The sequence below is a fragment of the Drosophila grimshawi genome, unplaced genomic scaffold, assembly GCF_018153295.1.
Source record: "Drosophila grimshawi isolate 15287-2541.00 unplaced genomic scaffold, ASM1815329v1 contig_1377, whole genome shotgun sequence".
In the NCBI taxonomy this organism is placed as follows: Eukaryota; Metazoa; Arthropoda; class Insecta; order Diptera; family Drosophilidae; genus Drosophila; species Drosophila grimshawi.
In genome coordinates, this window is record NW_025062900.1 from 24,911,748 (window position 1) to 24,931,013 (window position 19,266).

The 19,266-nt window shown below is 39.2% G+C and overlaps 1 protein-coding gene across 2 annotated transcripts in view; it reads right to left on the minus strand.

Annotated features, from left to right (window-relative positions):
• Positions 1 to 19,047, minus strand: part of LOC6566896 (neuronal acetylcholine receptor subunit alpha-7) — an 82,638-nt gene extending 63,591 nt beyond the window's left edge. For both annotated transcript variants that reach the window (XM_043214558.1, XM_032739429.1), the window contains exon 1: positions 18,653 to 19,047. In XM_043214558.1, the coding sequence (XP_043070493.1) occupies positions 18,653 to 18,713 (61 nt within the window). In that variant the 5' untranslated portion in view covers positions 18,714 to 19,047. The remainder of the gene's footprint in view (positions 1 to 18,652) is intronic.
• Between the last annotated feature and the right edge of the window lie 219 nt (positions 19,048 to 19,266).

A 19,266-nucleotide genomic window follows, 5' to 3' on the forward strand; every position in this document is an offset into this window, starting at 1 on the left:
CTCCCCTTTGTTCTATTCCCAGAAAGCTCTTGAAAACAATTCTGTGAGTTTCATTCGTTCAAATTAGCATCTTTTGAGTTTTGTACACTCATTATTTGCTGTCTCATCCAGGACTCGTCATTCACTCAACAACCGGCACACCCGCTGTCAATTGCACCATCATCATGAACAGGAGGATGATGATTATGCTTATCGTAGGCAACTCATTCGGCAACCCGTGGAAAACTCTCGCCTAAGCAAACAATTGAAGTGCGCCTGTTGTAGATGTTGCTCTTGTTTCACAAGTTGCCTAAATGAAATCAAAGTTTTGTGCTATGATTAACTTTCCCCTGGCCATGGCCATGTGACTACGCCAAGTTTAAAGCACAACGGGCCCAGAAGGGAGCACGATGAAACAGCCGGAATGCCATGGCTCGTTGCTCGATAGTTTTGCAATGTAATTTTCTTTATGATTTCACTGGCAAAACTCGTGCGTGCGTAAAATTGAACAGTTGTGATGCCCACTGCTCTCAAGTTTTATGAGTTTTTCTTTTAGAGTTTTAAATGAACACTGGACTAAAGCCAGGGGCAACTTAAAGCTTAAGCAGAGAGAATGAGAGAATGAGAGAAAGACAGAGAGAGAGAAAGAGAAGAACAAATAATGTTAAAAAGAATGGAGGCTACTGAAAGGAGTTGCTTTTCACTGGAGCCTTTGTCAGAGTTCCTTTTGGCCTCATCGGTTCCTTTTGCCTTGCCTCTTTTGTTTGTTTGTGTGTGTGTGTGTGTGTGTGTGTGTGTGTGTGTATGTGTATGGGAATGAAGTCCATTGTAGTCCAGCTCCCGAGCCACACATGTGAACTCTTGTATGTGTCTGCTTTCCTTTTCATAATCAACTAAAAGCCAAATAATCTAAAAGTCAACACAATACCATACCAGAAGGGAACGCTTCAATATTTCGTAACGAATTTTGCATGCCCTTGCAAATATTATAATTAATTGTAATTCTCCATTCAATTTCTAAATGTTAAATACATTTTTGAAATGAAAAGATTCCATTTCGATCTTTATTATATTCTACGCAGAGTATTTTTTAATGGATTTCTATTCTTTAGATTGTGATTTGAAATTAACTAGTTGCGACTGCTTTAATTTTTGTTTTTTTAATTTATCTGCAGAATTAATCAAGCTGTCAAAAATGATTGGATTATAAATAATTTCATTTTGTTCAAATTGTAGACGTTTTACATGTAGAAACACAATTTTCAATAGTTTTTTAATCTCAAGGTTCTTAACTTTGTCTCCCATTATTTGTGAGCTGCTTTGTGTGACATAATGCAACTCTCAAAGATACAAGGAGAAAATTTGTTAACTTCCAGGATTGTTATTTGGGCTCTGGCAACTCTTTAATGAAAACTGAAACGTGGGACGCTGTCGTTTGAAAGGCGTTGGCCATAAAAATCAATGAACGACTTGGCCAAAATAGTTGGCAGCTGGCAAGAGGCTTGAAAATGAGACAAAGATTTTTAAAGGTTCGTATTTTGTATTGTTTTTTTTTTTTTGTGGCCCTAGCGACCTTCTAATCTTTGTGTGTGTGTGTGCGTAAACTTATATATATATATATTATGTATATACAACGAGGGGCAGCGTCAGAGTTGGGTTTAGGCGGGGAGATTGAAATAGGGAGCCTGGCACACAACATGTTGCCTACTTTTTGACATTTTCAACATGTGTCCAATGCCTGTGTGTGTGTGTGTGTGTGTGTGTGTGTGTGTGGGCGTGTACGTGTGTGTGTTTTTGTCGCTTTTGAGCGTTGACGTTTGCGTTGATTTTTGACAGCTGCCTAGGCGGGCACAACAGCAAACGTCACACACACTTGCACACACACACGCACACCCTGAAAACAATAACAAAAACTTGTTACCAAAGTTTTGGCAGATTGGCTCGCCCCCTCGATTCCCCTTCAGCTTGTCCCCACTGTGTCTGTTATTGTTAGACTCTTATGCGTTATATGCGCATACTTTTTACTCATATCTCTAAGGTTTATGTCAGGGTTTTTATTACTTTGATATGCCATTCAGTGTTGCGTTATTTTTTCTTCTCGTCTCTTTTTTTTTTTAGTATACATGTATATTTATTATATTTTTTATACTTGCACTTGTAGAGCTTATACTTGCGAAATTTCGAGCTTGTTGTTTCTTTATATTTGTTGTCCTCTGGAATTTTTATGGGACACGAAGAGCAGTTTTAAGTTGACGGCAGCCGGATGTGCGTACTTACCTGTAAGCAAGCAAAATTCAAAGAAAAGCTGATTAAAAACGAGTACAGTGAATGTTTATAGTATATATGTGCGTGTGGGTGTGTGAGTGTGAGCTAGCGTAGCTTATAGGTGTGTGTGTGGCAAGGATAATATTCAGAACATTTATTGGCAATAGCATAGGTTGGATTGCTCATGCCTCACTACCTAATGGTAAATGCTCTATTATCGCAGAATGTTGATAGCTCTAAGCTTTCGTAATGGCCGTCAGCTTTGGTCACCTCCAAATTCCAATTTATGTGTGTGACACTCGCACTCGCACACACACACACACACACACACACACACACACACACACACACACACACAACCACTCTGCCTGATTGCGCCAATGGTCCTCTTGTTAAAGATTTTTATTAAACATTTTTGTCTATTTTTTTCTTTTGAAATGGGCACATGCGCTCGAGAAGTTCTTTATTAGTCATCAGATATTTCAAGTACGTTAAAGTAGAGCTGGACTATCGAGTTTTTGTCTAAGAATATTTAAATAGAATTATGCAAATATTGACTTTGCAGAAATTTGAAAAATAATTCATGAGTTTTGAAATATATTCAAACTACATTCAACATTGGTTTGATAGCAATCAAATAAAATGGCTCTTAACAGGATTTTCCCCAATCTGCTACCATTATTAATTTACCAATTATATGCTGGGGCTGCATATCTCAAGGACATGGCTACTTGCTGCTTGGCAACCACCCAATCTGTCTACTCTACTGCCAAATACCTTTCTAATCTAGCTGATTAAATTTCTTGGAGAATGCTCCGAGTCCCATTTGAAATTTGCACATTAGTTAAGTCAATATCTGGCTTGCTTTTGGAATGGAATTAATTTTGTTTGTTTGCCTTTCAATTCTTGGCAGAGCTACCAAAGTGCCCAAAAGTCTAATTTGCATTTTGCTTTCCATACTAAAAACCAATTGCAATCAATTAAATTACTTGTGATACATATATTATATATGTATATATATATATGTATATGTATACATATGTCTTGCGAATCAGGCATATTTATCCAGTGACAAAATGCAAATATATCCCAAAAATATGCCATTTAAATGCAATTGGATTTTGTTTGCTCAATGAAAGGCAACAAAGACTCAATACAATAAATACAAAACTTTATTGAGCAGGACAGAAGGATAAGGGCTGGGCGTGGAACCCACAGAAATTGGAAACGCATTTAATGCATGACTTGAATAGTGAGTTAACGCTGTACATAACAAAAAAGAAAAGCAGAGATACAAATCTGGAATGCTGCAGTCAAATCAAGGCTTGACTATAAAATACCCTCTACTAAAATAAATATTATAAGTTATGAATACAGATTCTGGATTTGACGTGGACGTTATTTAATATTATAAATCAAAAATCAGTCTCTAAATCCCTTATACAATAAGTACCAAATAACAATCAAGCAAGTGTATTATCTTTTTATTTGCGAATATGTTTATCAAATCTTGAATATTAAAGAACTTTTTCATAGGGTATTTAAGGTTAAGCGTCGGCTTGAATTTTAAAGCTAAAGAGTATTGCAATACAGCAAGTCAAATATTGATACACGGATACAAACAAACACATACGGGGCGACAGGTTGACTAGTGGGCGTGGTATTGTGTGTCTGACACAAAAACCAATGAAAAAGGCATGACAAATAAAAAAACGAGTTGGAAAAGTACGAAGAAGTGCAGGGCACAAGTTGCTCAAAAGCAGCACGCGCCAAACAAAACAAACAATTTTGTAGATGCAACGAACGCAAAACTCAACAAAAAGCAATTGCAATTGCATCAGCACAAGAGAAATGGGCGTGGGCGGATTGTGGGTTGTGGCAGGGTAGGGGTGGATGGTGGATGGTGGCGTGTCAGTTGTGGCACCCCACAACAAAGTTGTTGACAATGCCAAACACGTTAACCGAAAACTTTTGGCACAAAGATAAACGCAAATAAATTTGGCAACTTGGTCGTTTACTGCTGTTGCACTTTGTCTTGGGCGCAAATTTGGTTCAAAGTGCATGTTACAAAAGCGGCTAAAGCCCGCATGGAAAACACTGACTGCTTACAGTGTGCGGACAACAACGACAGACAGCGCCCGCATTTACATCACATAAATACGATACAAGGCTCAATCTAAAGCACCGCTGCCCATAAACAGACTACAAATATACGCGTGGGAGGAGTGCAGAAGACGAGGCAAGACCACAAATTGACATGCATTGAGCATTCCATTTATATCCCAGTTTATTGTGTGGGCTGCAAACAAAAATAGTATTCGCTATCTGACGAAGATGTGCACAGATTTGTGAACGCATGACAGTCATAAGTAAAATGCCTCCAGCTTTGCTCTGTGCTGTGCTGTGCTGTCCGGCAACTACAATCCCAAAATCAAGCTGAACGCGTCTGTGAGCTTAGTTTAGCTTCAGCTGGACAGCTGGACAGCTCCAGCAGCTCTAACAAGACAACGACAATAACAGCAACAACTTGGCAGCACATAAATCGCTGTGTGGCTGCTGTCTTGGCAACAAGCTGCTTGGCCCGCAGGCAACGTTGACTTCCGCTCATCCCCTAAGTCCTGCCATGCATCTAACAAGTTGTCCATCGATTCTTTTTCTTTATTTTCTCTTTTTGGCTAACTACAATCCACGACAAGCAGTTGAATCTGAAGGGTTTGCGACATCGATGGTGAAGTTCAAAAAGTTTATTTAAAATTGTCCACAATCGCTCATCAACTGAGATACTGATATTGCATAAAGAAATTAAATGCACAATTATGCAAATGTATAATTAATTACAAATAGACAACGATTACGATTTTTGTTATAATTTGTATGTTAAGCTGATGTGCGAGAATTTCTCTGTATATCTCACATTATATTTGTTTTATATGTTTTCCATATTGCAGAATTCAGTAACTATTGAAGCGACCGTCGCACCGTTTGTATAGCCCACGCTTTGAGTGGACAGTTTCATATTGGCTTGTTATTGACAGCATTGTTGCTCAGAGTTTTGCTTTCGATTAGTTTTTTCTATATGATTGGCCATTGGTTCGATTTAAGAATCGAGAAAATCTGTCGACCAGTCGCACAGCTAGTCACCCAGCCACAAAGGATAGCTGTGAGGAGCAGAAGAAGAAGTTCTCGGGCCTGACAGGCCACAAAATGCACGCAGCCAAATTGTCTGTCTGACGTATATTAAAGGACATTAGGCCCATAGACTGACTATGGCAGGCAATAAGCAATTTTTGGTCAATTTTATTGGATACAGAGAACTGTCTAAGTTCTCGCCGGTTGGCAGTGTGGAAGTGTGGCAGTGTTGTATGTGTAATGTGTGCAGGAAATGAAAAATGTAATTAAAAAAGTTTCTTTTGTTCAATGGAAAAGTCTCCGGTGGGGTCGAAACAGGAAAAAAAAAATAATAAAACCAAGTGAACAATTTGTGGTGCCTTTTAAATGTGAGAGCCGTGTGACATTCAGTTGCGACGACAGCTTTCAATCTCTTCCTTTTTAGTTTTATATGTGCCACACACACACACACACACACACTCACACACACACAGGCAGAGACAGATACAAATACTCAAATGTGTGCATGTAAAAGTGCTCATTAAAACATATCAACAAGCTTTATAGCAGCATCAAAATCAACATCGACGCCGGCGTCGCAGTCGCTGTCGCAGTCGCTGTCGTCGTCCAACCGACAGCAGTTAAATTCATTCATAAACTACGTGACAAAACGAACGGATATGTAGGAGCGGAAATTGCCAACAAACACACACACACACACACACACACACACAGAGAGACCAGTATACATTGGCACACATGCACCCAGACACTCCTCTGCCACTCCGTCATTTTGTCAGTGTGTCAGTCAGCCAGTTGGCTGCTTGCTTGACGGTTCAACGTGCGCGAAATATTTTCGCACACGCCGCCTTTGCCTTTGGTATTTACAATCAATTTTTAAAATGCTTGTAGATACCACAGGCAGCGCCACGAATACCCCGCAATCCATGGCTAGCTCCAAGTTACCCAGTGGATAAATAATATACATTTTATTTTAATATAATTGGCAACTTGTTGTGTATATATATATCACTTTTAGCTTTTCACATTTGTAATATATTTTACTTGAATAATTATACAGCAGTTATTAATAATTGTCAATAATTGCTCTGAAGTCATTAAAATAATTGATTCCGCTCAAATGTAATACGAATTAAAATAAGAGAATGTATCTACAAACGAATTAGTATTTTTTTTACTTGCAATACTTTTTCAGATTTGAATAGACTACAGGAGATGTTCTAGTCAAGCAGTGGCGAGCTGAAGCGCACTTGCTTTTTTTTATGGCGCAACCCGTCGAGAGTCTACTTGAGTGTGGCAAAATTGTTGAAATGCTGCGCCGAGTCCAAGTGGAGCGACCGCACACGTTGCAATCCCATCGACCCACCCACCTCCCACCTCCCACCAATTCCTGCTCCAACAAGCATATTACATTTACAATATTTCCCTCACTCGCAGCTCTCATATGTAAGTCATCAGCAAGCGTTGGGGCAAAAGAGGCTGGGTTGTTGCGTGGTCTGGCGCGAAATCTCATAATATTGATAGTGCGCTTTTGGCAAGGATGTAAAAAATCAAGCGTATTTTTTGATTGCAACCATTTGACCTCAGTTCGGTTGGCGGTCGACTGAGAGAGAGAGAGAGAGTGAGAGAGACAGAAAGGGAGGAAGTGGAGGCAGGGTGAGCATAATTTAGTTCGTTTTTATTATATATATATATATATATAAATATATGTGTAACATTCGTTCGTACTATATGACAAACAATCGTGGATGGGGTGGAAAAACCTTTTGCTATCCGTTATCGCCAACCACACAGACAACAAATTGCTGCAGGTCAGACCATCAACAACAACAACAATGACAATGACAACACCCAAAAGAAGATGAATTCTACGAATGAGCATACGAGTGTTTTCGGCAGACAATCCTTCTTCCTTCAGTTGTTTATTTTTATTTTTTTCTTTATTTTATTTTTTTTTGGGTTGGCTTATTGCTTGGCTCAATCAGAATTGTATTGTCGTTACGAGAAAAGGGGGATTGTGTACAGTAATGTGGGGTTGTATACCACCTTTATTATGGTGTATGTTTCTCTCGTGGTACACGGCGGGGATTAAATGGTTGTCAATGAGCCGTGCAGATATCGTTTAATTGAAAGCATTTTAAAAGATGAAGTTAGCCCATGCAATTAGTACCTATTTAAAATGCAGATTGTATTCGATACCCAAGAGATACTTAAATAAAAATCGATGGAGCATGAAATTAAAAATTGAAATCGTTGAAAGCATGGCTTTTTCTATTAAAAATTAAAATATGTACTTTCACATGTCGTTTCTAGACGTTAAAAGGTTACAAAAATCCCTTAAAGCAATGCCTGAATCGATAAGCCAAGAACATTGTTTAAAATTAACTGACATTTGCTTGTAAGCATTTGCCCAACTTTTATTCGCTTGTAAAAATGTTTTGCCCTTTTTCGCTTATGCTTTGCACTCGCTGAGCGCGTTGTTTTATTATTTTAAGAATGAATTTACTTATTACAGGGCCAGAGTAAGCAACAATGTAGGTGTCAGTGCTCCCGCTGAAGGTTAAAGAGGGAGAGGTGAGTTGAGCTGACAGAGTCGAGAAGGCAACTCGGAAACACGGCATTCAACTCGACAAGTTGCTCGCTAGTTGACCTAATTTAACCTTGACCCATTTCCAAGCTAAACATTTCTGCTATGTTGAATCGTGGAATTCCAATTAATGCTTTGCCCAAGGATTGTATATTAAATCAAGCGACTAATTAATACAATTGAAATTAGAGCCAAGAAATAACAGAAATTCTTTGCAAGAAAGTAATATTTTAATGTAAATCTAAAAATGCTTTGAAATCTTAAAGAATTTCACGTGATTGAACTAACTTTGATTTGACTTTCATGAAATTTATCAGATTATACAATAATAATATTTTAAAGACAAGCCTGCTTAGCTTTTACGTATAATAAATAATTTAAATACTTTAGTATCTGCACAAAATACATTTGTTTAACCTCTTTCTGCAAAAATAACACCTTAAGCCCTATCGGCTTCGGTCCAGAAGACTAAACTATGCCGTAAATATACGTTTCGCAATTTGCACTCATATTCTGTATATAAACATTGATCTTTATCTTTATGGCAATAGTTTGGCATTTCAATTAATTTACTACTCAGCTTAACTTGGTCCGATTATGGGCAATCGCTATAAGTAGTTTGATAGTTTATGGCGCAACCTTTAGTTGCTGTTGGTTATCTCATATGCATATTGGCATTACGTTTGCCGATACTTGGCATCTGCTTAAATCATTCACCTGCTTGCTATTTGTTGCACGCAAATTTCGTATACGCAACGTGCCAACAGCAAACGCCCAGTCAGCCCTGGGGACATACAAATTCGCATTCGGATTCGGATTTGGATTCGCATTGAGTATTCCAGGGCCGCCGCTGGGCATTTGTATGTACGTGTGTGTGTGAGTGTGTGTGTGTGAGTGTGTGTGCGTGTCTGTCTGTGACTGTGTGTGGGAGCTTCAACTTTTGTCCATAAATGTCAAAGTCAATGCAGTTAGTATAGATCTCAGCCAGCTCGGGCTGGAGCTCGAGTCAAGGTCCTGCATTGGGTGTGGGTGCCACATAAAATACGACGCAGAGAATATCAGATGAAAATCGCATGCGTGTTGAAAAAAAAAAGTACATATACACATATTGTTTTTGCTGCTGTAGCTGAATAATTGAAACGATAAATTTTCCACACAATAAAGCGCTAGGAATTCAATAAAGTATACAATTTTAATAGGCGGAGATGATGGGCGTGTGTATGTGTGTGTGTGTGTGTGTGTGTGTGTGGTGGACAGGGGGAGGTGGCTGGGCGTGTTATACTGAATAACACTTGCAATATGTATAACTTGTTGCTGCCACAAAAAGCAAATGAGAGAGAGAGAGAGATGCATAAGCATTATTTTATGTGCACACACAACACGACAATAAAAATCACGCATGAATTTCATTTCACAAGCGCAGCAACATGCCACACAGTGCCACTTGCATAAACAACTACGACTAGATGCTGGGGAAAATCGTGGACTCTCTGTACAACAAAAAAGTGGGGAAAAAGAAACAACAGCTATATTGCGGCACGTCGACTATTGCATACCCTTGCTTAAGAGCTGTGGTTGATGTGTGGCCATGGCTATATCGGCTCATCTCCCATTCTTAGACAAGATTATATACGTATATAGTCAAAGTAATCGGTGGATGTCTATTTAAATGCGTTGCACGTTTTGTGACAAAATGTAGATACAGTCTCTGCCAGTGTATGAACAAGTGAGGCCAGCAAAAACAACTTCAACACACGCGTAAAGCAAAATGTAATTACAACAAGGACTCTTCAACGGGGACGTGGAGTCAGCAACAGCACCAATGCGATTGTTCTGCTACAATGTTGCTGGTGCACGTACAGATGCATGTGTGTAGCAGGCAGTGAAAGTGAAGGTTAGCTACCAAACTGCGTTGTGTTAACCAGGTAACTACTGCTGCCTGCTGCCTGCTGCCTGTTGTCTGTTGTCTGCTGTATGCTGGTGGCAGCACAAGCTCAGCGCTACACTTGAGCTTTATTGCATACATTAAGGGGCCGAGGTGTGCCGCAAAGTATCGTACACGCACTCTCTCTCTCTCTCTCACACACACACACACTCACACAGATAACCACTTGAAACAACACCTAAGGGAATGTGTGTGTGGTGTGTCTATTTGGATAATGGACATTTTCGCTTTAGCTAGCAGAGCAGACAGAGCAAGAGGGAAAGGCGAGCAAAGCTGAAAAATAAGCTAGCGAAAGTGAGAAATATCACCATAAATAATGAAACAAAGCCTGATATATGCCGTTAAGCAAACACGCTTAAATATACACATATATACAATACTCGTAAACGTTTATTTTTTTCAATATTATCCGTACAGTTGCAAGATATTCAGGCATAGCTTTACATAAAAAAAAAATATTCATATTATTAATCAAATATACACATAAATATTATTTTTTAATAAAATATACTTTTGACAGTATGACAGTTGCAGCAGTAATTTATACATTTATGCAATTGATTCCGATTGAAATATCTTAATTGTTGAATTTATATCATAGTTATGTATGAAGTTGTGGATAGGCTATAGCATTTAATGTAGCATTTTTGTAGTGTTTCAGCCATGATTTAATTTGAATATAAGGAAAGTATAATAAACAGCACACAGCACAGATCATCATTTTGTGCCTTTTAGTTATCTGCATCTCGTCTTAACATATTGCACTCGAGAGGATTGAAGCCGACAACATTTTGTGCTCATCATTGTTTGGCACTTAGTCAGACGACGACGACAGCGTCGCCGCAGTTATGTCGATTAGACGAACAGTCACCTGTACTGGCCGTAACCCCTTTTCCCCCTTGTGGCCGTTCATCTACTAGACAACCGCACAGGTGTTGCCTGGCTCTTCACATGGCTAACGAGCAGCTGATATGAGAAAACGCCATTTGGCTTTTAGTTAGTGGGGCACACACACACTCACATGAGGCCGGTGCATGCCATGAACGACCCCTTTACACCTCCCCTCCCAGCACACATATATGTGTGACCCTCTGCAGCACTCCTTGCGTGCTGGCGACAGCATCCTTGACATGCTTGTGGAGCGCCGTGACAATTGTGCCTGTGCTTGGATTTAGACTGATGGACAGATGGACTGTTGGAGCTGTCTGCCACTGTGTGGCTTGGCTGCATCTTCTCTGGCTCTCTGCATATTTCGTAATTAAATCGCAGCCCCAATTAAAGTGGTCAGACTGGCCAAAAAGCTCGAACGCACTTGGTCACTTCACTTTTCAGACTGTCCAAAACTGATGTTGTGGCCAAGGCCCGAATTCGAATCTAAATTCAAATCAAAGGGAGAGTTCGAGTAGCCTACGCAGACAGCAAGCACATAAAAAATTCAGCTGTCTGTCAATTAGAAGCTCAACACAGCTGCAAAATACACACTTGATGCTGCACATATACGCACAGCCATATCTATATACTACAGTTATATATATATATATATATATATATATATAGAGGGAGAGATAAATATATATATTTGTTGTATATATATACATATATATATATATATGCATGTAAATACGAAAATCTATTGAATGAACCCACGCAGCTTTGAGTGAAAGAGACTGCTGGCTGCTGTTGCTCTCTGTAAGGTACTCACTGGAAATGAGCGTAAAAATGTGTGTGGCCAGAAAAACGGGAATAAACATGCGCATCCCCGCATATCCTTGAAAATGGTGTACCTTAATGCCTGGATGCGTCTGGAGCGCGCTCACATTTAACTCATTCCATTCCAGTTATTTTTTTTTTTTTTTTTTTGAAAATATAACTCAATGCCAAACTCAGTCATTGGGTCGAGCCGGCTCGTCGACGCTCACCTGACCGACTAAAAATCTACCCGCCACGCTGTTAATGTCGCCATAGGGACTGAATAGCTGTATATCAGTTGCCGAGTTGTTGCCTGGGCGCTGTAACACACCCACCCGCATCTCTTGTCCCCCACGTCGAGCCTATGCAAATCGCCGCACAACAAAAACAACACAAAGGCATAAACTCGCACTGTGCCTTGAAATTTGCATGTTTTTTTTACATTTTTTTCTGTTTTTTTTTATTTTTTGGTTTTTTTTTGTCGGGCAGGTGGAAAACGAAGCTTGTAAGTCAATTGGGTTGTCTACACACACCCACACACACACATACATACATACACACACACACACACACAAGCACACAAACACACATACACATTTACATTCATTTAGGCTGGCATTGCATACATTAAGGCGCCCTGGCGCCGCCTGGCTGTCAGCGCGAGCGAGAGAGGGAGCGAAAGAGGGAGAGGAAGAGAGCGGGAAGCGAGTTCGAGCGCGCCGCTGGGCTCTGTTTGTAATTCGCTTTGTAGTCACCTTGGGCGCAATTATTTGCTTTTTTCACTCCTCCTTTTTGTGTCTGTATGTGTTTTTTTTACCTCAGCGGCAACTCTTCATTTTTAAACGCTTTGCAGAGCTTTTAGCGCATCCATCGAGTGGCTGGCAAACAGCTGCGAATTGTGTCTGCTTCGCAATTTAGTATTTAATGTATGCCGCTTTTATGCGACCTCTATTTGCAGTAGACTCCTCAGTAGACTATTTTCCTTAGTGTATTCGAGCATTTAAGATTATATACATATATACTGTACTCAAAACTAAATTATATCTATTTTACTTTATACACAGGGATTGAATCCTTCCTCTTCAGGCTGGTGATCACAGTAATGATATCGATATTATATGTTATGTACATAGTTGCATTTTATGTTACAGATGTTATTTTACAGTCTTAGCAATGTAATCTTTGAATTTCTCTCTAAAGCGACATTGGCGCCGTGACTTAACCGAAACATAAATGAACTAAAAATTGAGACGTAAGATAACAGCGCAAATTTGAAGTGCATGCTATTAACGCAAACTCAACAGTGTGTCAAAATAATACAACATTTTTTAACTAGTTCGTTTTAATAAATATGTTTGGAAGGTGGTCGACTAGTCGACTATGCTCCACACTCAGTGGGGATTGATAACTGGTGGGCAGGATCTCATTGTCGAGTACTGGCATTTATGGGCCTCTTACTTGTTCTCATTTTATGACATTTTTAAGTAAGTCGCAAGACGCTCGCGAGTTCTCATTTCTTTTTGTTGTGTTTTGTAATTGAATGCGTTAAATTACAGCAAATTTATGCCTATCAAGTTTGGCTTTCATGCTGTTGTTGATATGGGGCGACCCACGAGTGCCGTTTACGGTTATTTAGGCGCAGGCACTAAGTTTTTTTTTTACGATCTAGCGACAAGCGCAGAGAGCGATAAACGTGGGGGTGTGGGTTGCATGCCGAAGTCGGGAATTGGCCGTATAAAAAAATGCTTATTTGTAAAGTTTAGTGGCGGCAGCGCTGACTCATACGACGCCCTACAGGTGCCCCCGTTCCCGTTTCCCCATCGATTTAAAAGGCAGACGGCGGCTTTAGAGAGACTGGAGCAAGGTTACGACTAACTCGAAATCCAAAACGAAAAAGCTCCTCGCCAAAATTGAGTTGGCGCCACGGAAGTGCAGAGCATGTAACTAAAACTTGTTTTTCTTACAGTGCAGCTTGCTTTACGACTGACACTGATGGGGGTTTGGTTTAGTTGGGTGGTTGCCCGCTGACGGCCTTGAAAGTTGTGCGTGCAGTTGCCGCTTAGACTATGGCAACAGCAACATGATGGCGTCGCCGAGCGGAAGCTGAAGTCGTTGTTGCTCTCGTTCGTCCCACCAGCGAGGATTATCCGCTTTACCTGCAGGCGTCAGAGGCGTCTCCCACGTGGGGGTAAAACTTTTCGCTGGAAGTGGGTGGCAAGTTGCTCGAGTTGCCGCAGCGGAATACTTAGCACTGACAGGCACAGTGCCTTCCAAAATGTTCGGCCAAAAACAACTAACGCTACCCCAAAGACAACCAGATAAGAAAGTTTCTGTGTGGTTTGAAATGTACAGAATTATTATGTACAGACAAATGGTTGAGTTCTAGAAATCAATTGCAAGCTAAGGCAAACAAAGTAACAATATATTCAAGAATATTTCTTTTATGTACTTTTTATTTATATGAAGTTTTAATTTTCTGAACATAAATTTAGATAGATAGTTATTATTTTTATACACCAAAAGCATGTAATTCCATGATATTGTTATATATTATAATAATTTACCAACATGTATGCCCATTTTACTTTATTCACAACGATTGCACTCTTCTTCTTCTTAAAGTGGGTATCACACAATTGATATCGATCGATGTCGATTTTAATGTTATGTACAGATGTTATTTTACAGTCTTTTAACTACGTCACTAGTAGTTTGTCACCTACATTTCAAATTTCAAATTCAATTTAGATATGTAATGTAACACGCCTCTTTTAATGTAGGTAACAGGCTACTAATGTTATAGTTCTAAGACTGTAACCTAAAATGCAATTAGTACTTAACATTGATATCGATATCGATCGATTCAACGATGTGATCGCCAAATTGAAGAAGAAGAAAGAGTCGTGGCGAATAAAAAAAGTGAGTAGAAGTGTTTGAGAAAGAGAAAGATATTTTAATTTTGACTGCCATTGTGGCAGAATAATATGACTAATTTTCATTTTGGCTTTATATTTATATTAATAAAAACTGAATGAAAATAAAATTTGACAAGCGAGTTTTGAGTTACAAAATAATGAGAACAATTATATACACTACAATTTGTGTTTCATTTAAATTATTTTTTCTTCTATAATTCATTTAAATTTATTTTAACTTTAATCGAATTTAATTGTTGCCAAACTCATTACAATGAATTGGCAAACTTTGCCGTTAACAGTTCAGCCAACTACGTGTGCTTATCAGTTGACCAAGCCCAGAGGACGCCTCTGAATAAGTGAAGGCCGTAGCTTAAAAGCATTTCATACTTAAGTGAAAGCCCAAAATATGTTGAGGACATTTTGAATGTCCTGGCTTTGGCGTCAGTACCGAAAATCCAATAGAAATTTATGTCATTTAAATTTTTCGCAATACATAAAATGCCTTAAAAACAAAATATATGGCCAGCAATATATAGTCCAAAAGCCCCAAAAGGGATGGGGTAGCTGACAGTTGGTGGAGGGACAACTTCAAGGTGCGCAGAGCCGCTCGAATTGCCATGAAATTTATGCGCTTGCCAACTGGCTGGCAACAACAAGTTGACAACATTCGGCTGAATCTCTGAAATATTGTATTTTCCTCTGCTGTTGCCCTGCGGCGAACTCTCCTTTATCGTACCCTGCTGCCCTCTGCTTCTTCACTTTTGGCAATTTTCAACTGCTGATTTTCCAATCAGTGCGCAGTTTGTTACAGCTACGCCAAGCTTATTGAAAATATTTGTCCTGCCACGAACTTGAATGAGAATGTGAATTCGAATGCGACGCCATCTTCATTAGTCTTTGTCTTTGTCAGAGGCAGAGGGCAAAAACATGTATACAGAGAAATGGAGAGAGATAGAGAGACAAAGACAGAGTCAGGGTAAAACGATGGAGGACTCTCAAAGATTTACCAGTTAGCTCCCACAGTGATGCTTAAGCTAAAACTTGTCTAGGGTGAAAAAGAAAACACGCAACTGTAATAAACAATAAGAGCCATATAAAAAGAGGAGCTTTTGAGTGAGCGCTTACACTGCACAGCAGCTGTGTTGGTTACCAGTAACTTGTTGCAAGTCATTGCTCTTGCAACTAAAAGAAGATCGAAATGCGAAAGTAACTGAAGCAAAAGCGAATGGCTACCTCATGCATCTCGAAGATTACATACCCTTGCAGAACATAGTCAATCTTCTCATATGATAATTTCATAAGAAATTTGAAAAAAAATCAATTGATTTGTCCTATATGCTTCAATAGTCCTAAATAGTCAGTTTTGTCTGGACAACTTGCTAAACAAAAAAGTTGCTCCTTCTAGAACTTATTTTGCGATCGGGATTCCTTTGGGATAGCTTTAAGACTGAGGAACTAATTTGCATAGAATCAGATGGTCGAAAGCACAGACATACATGGCTACATCGACTCGACTAGTGATACTTTTTAAGAATATATATAAATTATTAAGTCGTGTCAATGCGATACAAACCTCACGATAAATTTACTATACCCTCTCCAACTGTGTAAAAACTGTTACGGTTGGACAGTGATTCAAAGTCGTCAAGACAGTAAAGAAAACTTTGAACGCAGTCAATAAGATTAGCGAAAGCGTTTCGAAAATGTGTGCGAAGGGGTTAATAAGCTAAATCCCTGCCACATTTATATAAGATCTTCAAGTAATACACAATATATATATTCTATTATTATAAAAAGTTCGAAATGACATGCAATATATATGCAATGTCTGACAGATTTAACAGATATAATAGATCTGTTATACTTTCTTGAAATCAAACATTGAAATGACCTGACTTACTTGTACCTAAAATCGAAGTTAGTTGTTAGGTTTTAATGTAAGCATGTAAGTAATTGTCACAAGTTCCAGCAATTCTGATTCAATTCCGATTTGATCTGTAAGATGTTTTCACAGTTTCATTTAGACGCCACTTACTGGAAATGCATTTCGTTGCAGACTGGTGGAATCAATAAAAGTGGAGCACACAGTATTGAGAATTGAGAACCGTGCTTCGCTGCTTGTTATTTTTGACAACAGTCGCTAACATGAGATTTCGGTTAGAACGCAGCCATACCACACCCTACTCCCTTCAGCCCAACTCAACGAACCAGAAAAAACAAACATCTCGACTGAATGCAAGTTCGAAAAAATACTTTAACGAACGCGCGTGTGTGTGTGTGTGTGTGTGTGTGTGTGTGTGTCTCTGTGTGTTTGTTTTTGCGTGTGCGATGCTTTCACACTGGGGAGCAGCTGTAGATTTGAAGTAGGCCCTCCTGGGGCTCACTCTGACAATTGTACGAGTTTATTCTCGTTTTCGCTATTTTTTTTTTTCAACTTGAATATTGTCTCATTGCCGCGCATTATTTTTTCTACTTTGGCAATTGCCGAGCTGAGCTGAGCTGAGCAAACTAAAAAATATGGCCAAGTTTTGGCTCTGGGCGATCTCTTGTGCCACAATGTGAATTTATGGCGAGTTACGTGGGAATACAGCCATATAACTACCATATACACATAATGGATAGCTCAGTATATATGTAATAGATACGTATACGTATTTCACATGATACATACATGTGTGGCTTTTTAGATTTTGCGCTTCGTTTAGTCGGTGGGTTTTCTGTTTGGACTGCTTAAAGCGCCGTGAAAATGTGGGCAAAGAAAATTGAAAAACTCAATGTGAAATGCGAAATTGAATAACATCGTGGTCCGCGAAAGGGAGTGAGGGCGCTTGGGAGTGCGAGAGCAGCAGTTCGAGTCGCGTTTTGTAGCATGTTAGTAAAGTGACATGAAGATTTATGCACAGTTCTGAGAGTTGTGCATCTCGAATTGATAGTGACACGAGGAGGATTTGTACAACAGTTGCTCTGCAGACAAGTTTATGCAGCAAAAAGTTAGCTCAACAAAAGACAAAGAATTTTATAAAGTTTAGTTAGTTTTAAGACAATACTGCCAAATTCGCACGAGTGCCGGAGAACGAACCAAACATGGCCTATTTGTGTCTAACCTAACCCAAGATAATACTTAAATTGAGATTATTGCGTGTGCTTTCCAGTACTTAAATATATATCTTATGCACATACTTAAATTGAGCACTTAAATATTGGTAGAAACTGGCTGTTTGCGCTATCAGCTTTTTGATAGCTTTATTTTCCAATTAATAACACGAAGTTATTTCCTCGTTGTAAATTTTGTTCAAATATACTTAGACTAGAAGCCAAACGCTTAGTCTTTTCTATCAACACTTTATGTTTATTAAAGGCTTGAATCCAATTGCTAAACCTCTTCACAACAAGAGTAACTAACGATCGATTACCGAAGTGAAGGCGGGAAGCCTCCGCCGATCAGCGAACGCCCTTTATCAAGAGAGAGAGAGAGAGAGGGAGAGCGCTGCACAATGAGAGCGCTGTTAACGATGGCTGCTGGAGCTCAAACTGCACTTAACATAGTGTGGATATGTAATTAAGACTAACAATAAGCTAAGCAATGAGCTATGTTAAGCCACGCAAATTCAAACATGTTAACAATTCATAATCAATTAAAGTTCTTTGCTGCTGCTGTCAACACTGGCGTAGTCGTTTTTATTACTATATAATAATATAAGGTTAAACCACAATGAAATAAGGCGAGTTATAAATTATTCTTGCTCAAATTTAATTTAATATCGTTTAGCCGAATTGTCATTTTAATCTCCACATTCAAATTCAAAATGAATTACAATAATTTTCTAGTTTTAGTTCATTATTATTACTACACTGGACATCAAAGGAATTTCTAATTCACAGAGATTTGTCATAATGTGTACTTGGACTTTAAGTTAAAGAGCTGCATTTGAAATTCAATTTTAAATTTATGGAAAGCTAATTCCATTAATTAATTAATGGTTACAATTATTTACTTAAGGTGGTGGCTGAAACGTTTGCGTGGCTTTTCATTTAGCGCACACATTTGCAGAATGAGGCAAAATGGAAAATGGAAATATGTGTTGAGTAAGAGTGTGATAAAATGGCTAGAGGGAAGAGGGTCAAAAGGGGAGCACTCACCTTTAATTATCACAAGGAAGATAAACACGGCAAACAGCGTGCACGACGACGACGAGTCCATGTCCTTGGTTTTGTTGTTTGCGTTGTTTTTAGGTTGAATTGCTTGGACCGTCGTTGCTGTTGCTGTTGCTATTGTTGTCCACTTGTTGTTGTTGGTGTTGTGAGAGGGCAACTGTCTGTGCCTGTGGCTGCAACAATTGGGTGCCTGCCAGTTGCCTGTCGCCTGCTTTTAAGTAGGCTGCGCCCGTCCTGGCACGTTGCCGTGACTAACACTTGAGCCAAAAGACGAACGCGTCGTGTGGGTCAAAGTTCAGCGCAGCTGCAGCTCACACAATGGCTTATGCACTGAAGGTCAGCTCTGTGATCTTTTCTTTTCTCTCTCTCTCTCTCTCCTTCTCCTTCTGTTTCTCTCTCTCTGCCTCTATATTTATCTTACTGCAGCGTACTTCCTAATTTAGTGTAATTATCGCTTAAGTTTTCAGCTTTTATTTATCTTGTTTTTGATTTAGATCCTGCGCAGTGACCTTTGTTAATCTGTACATCTATTTGCCAGCGGAATTTCTTAATATTCTTTCTGTGATATTTTTTATTTTTCTTTTCCTTTTAACTGGATT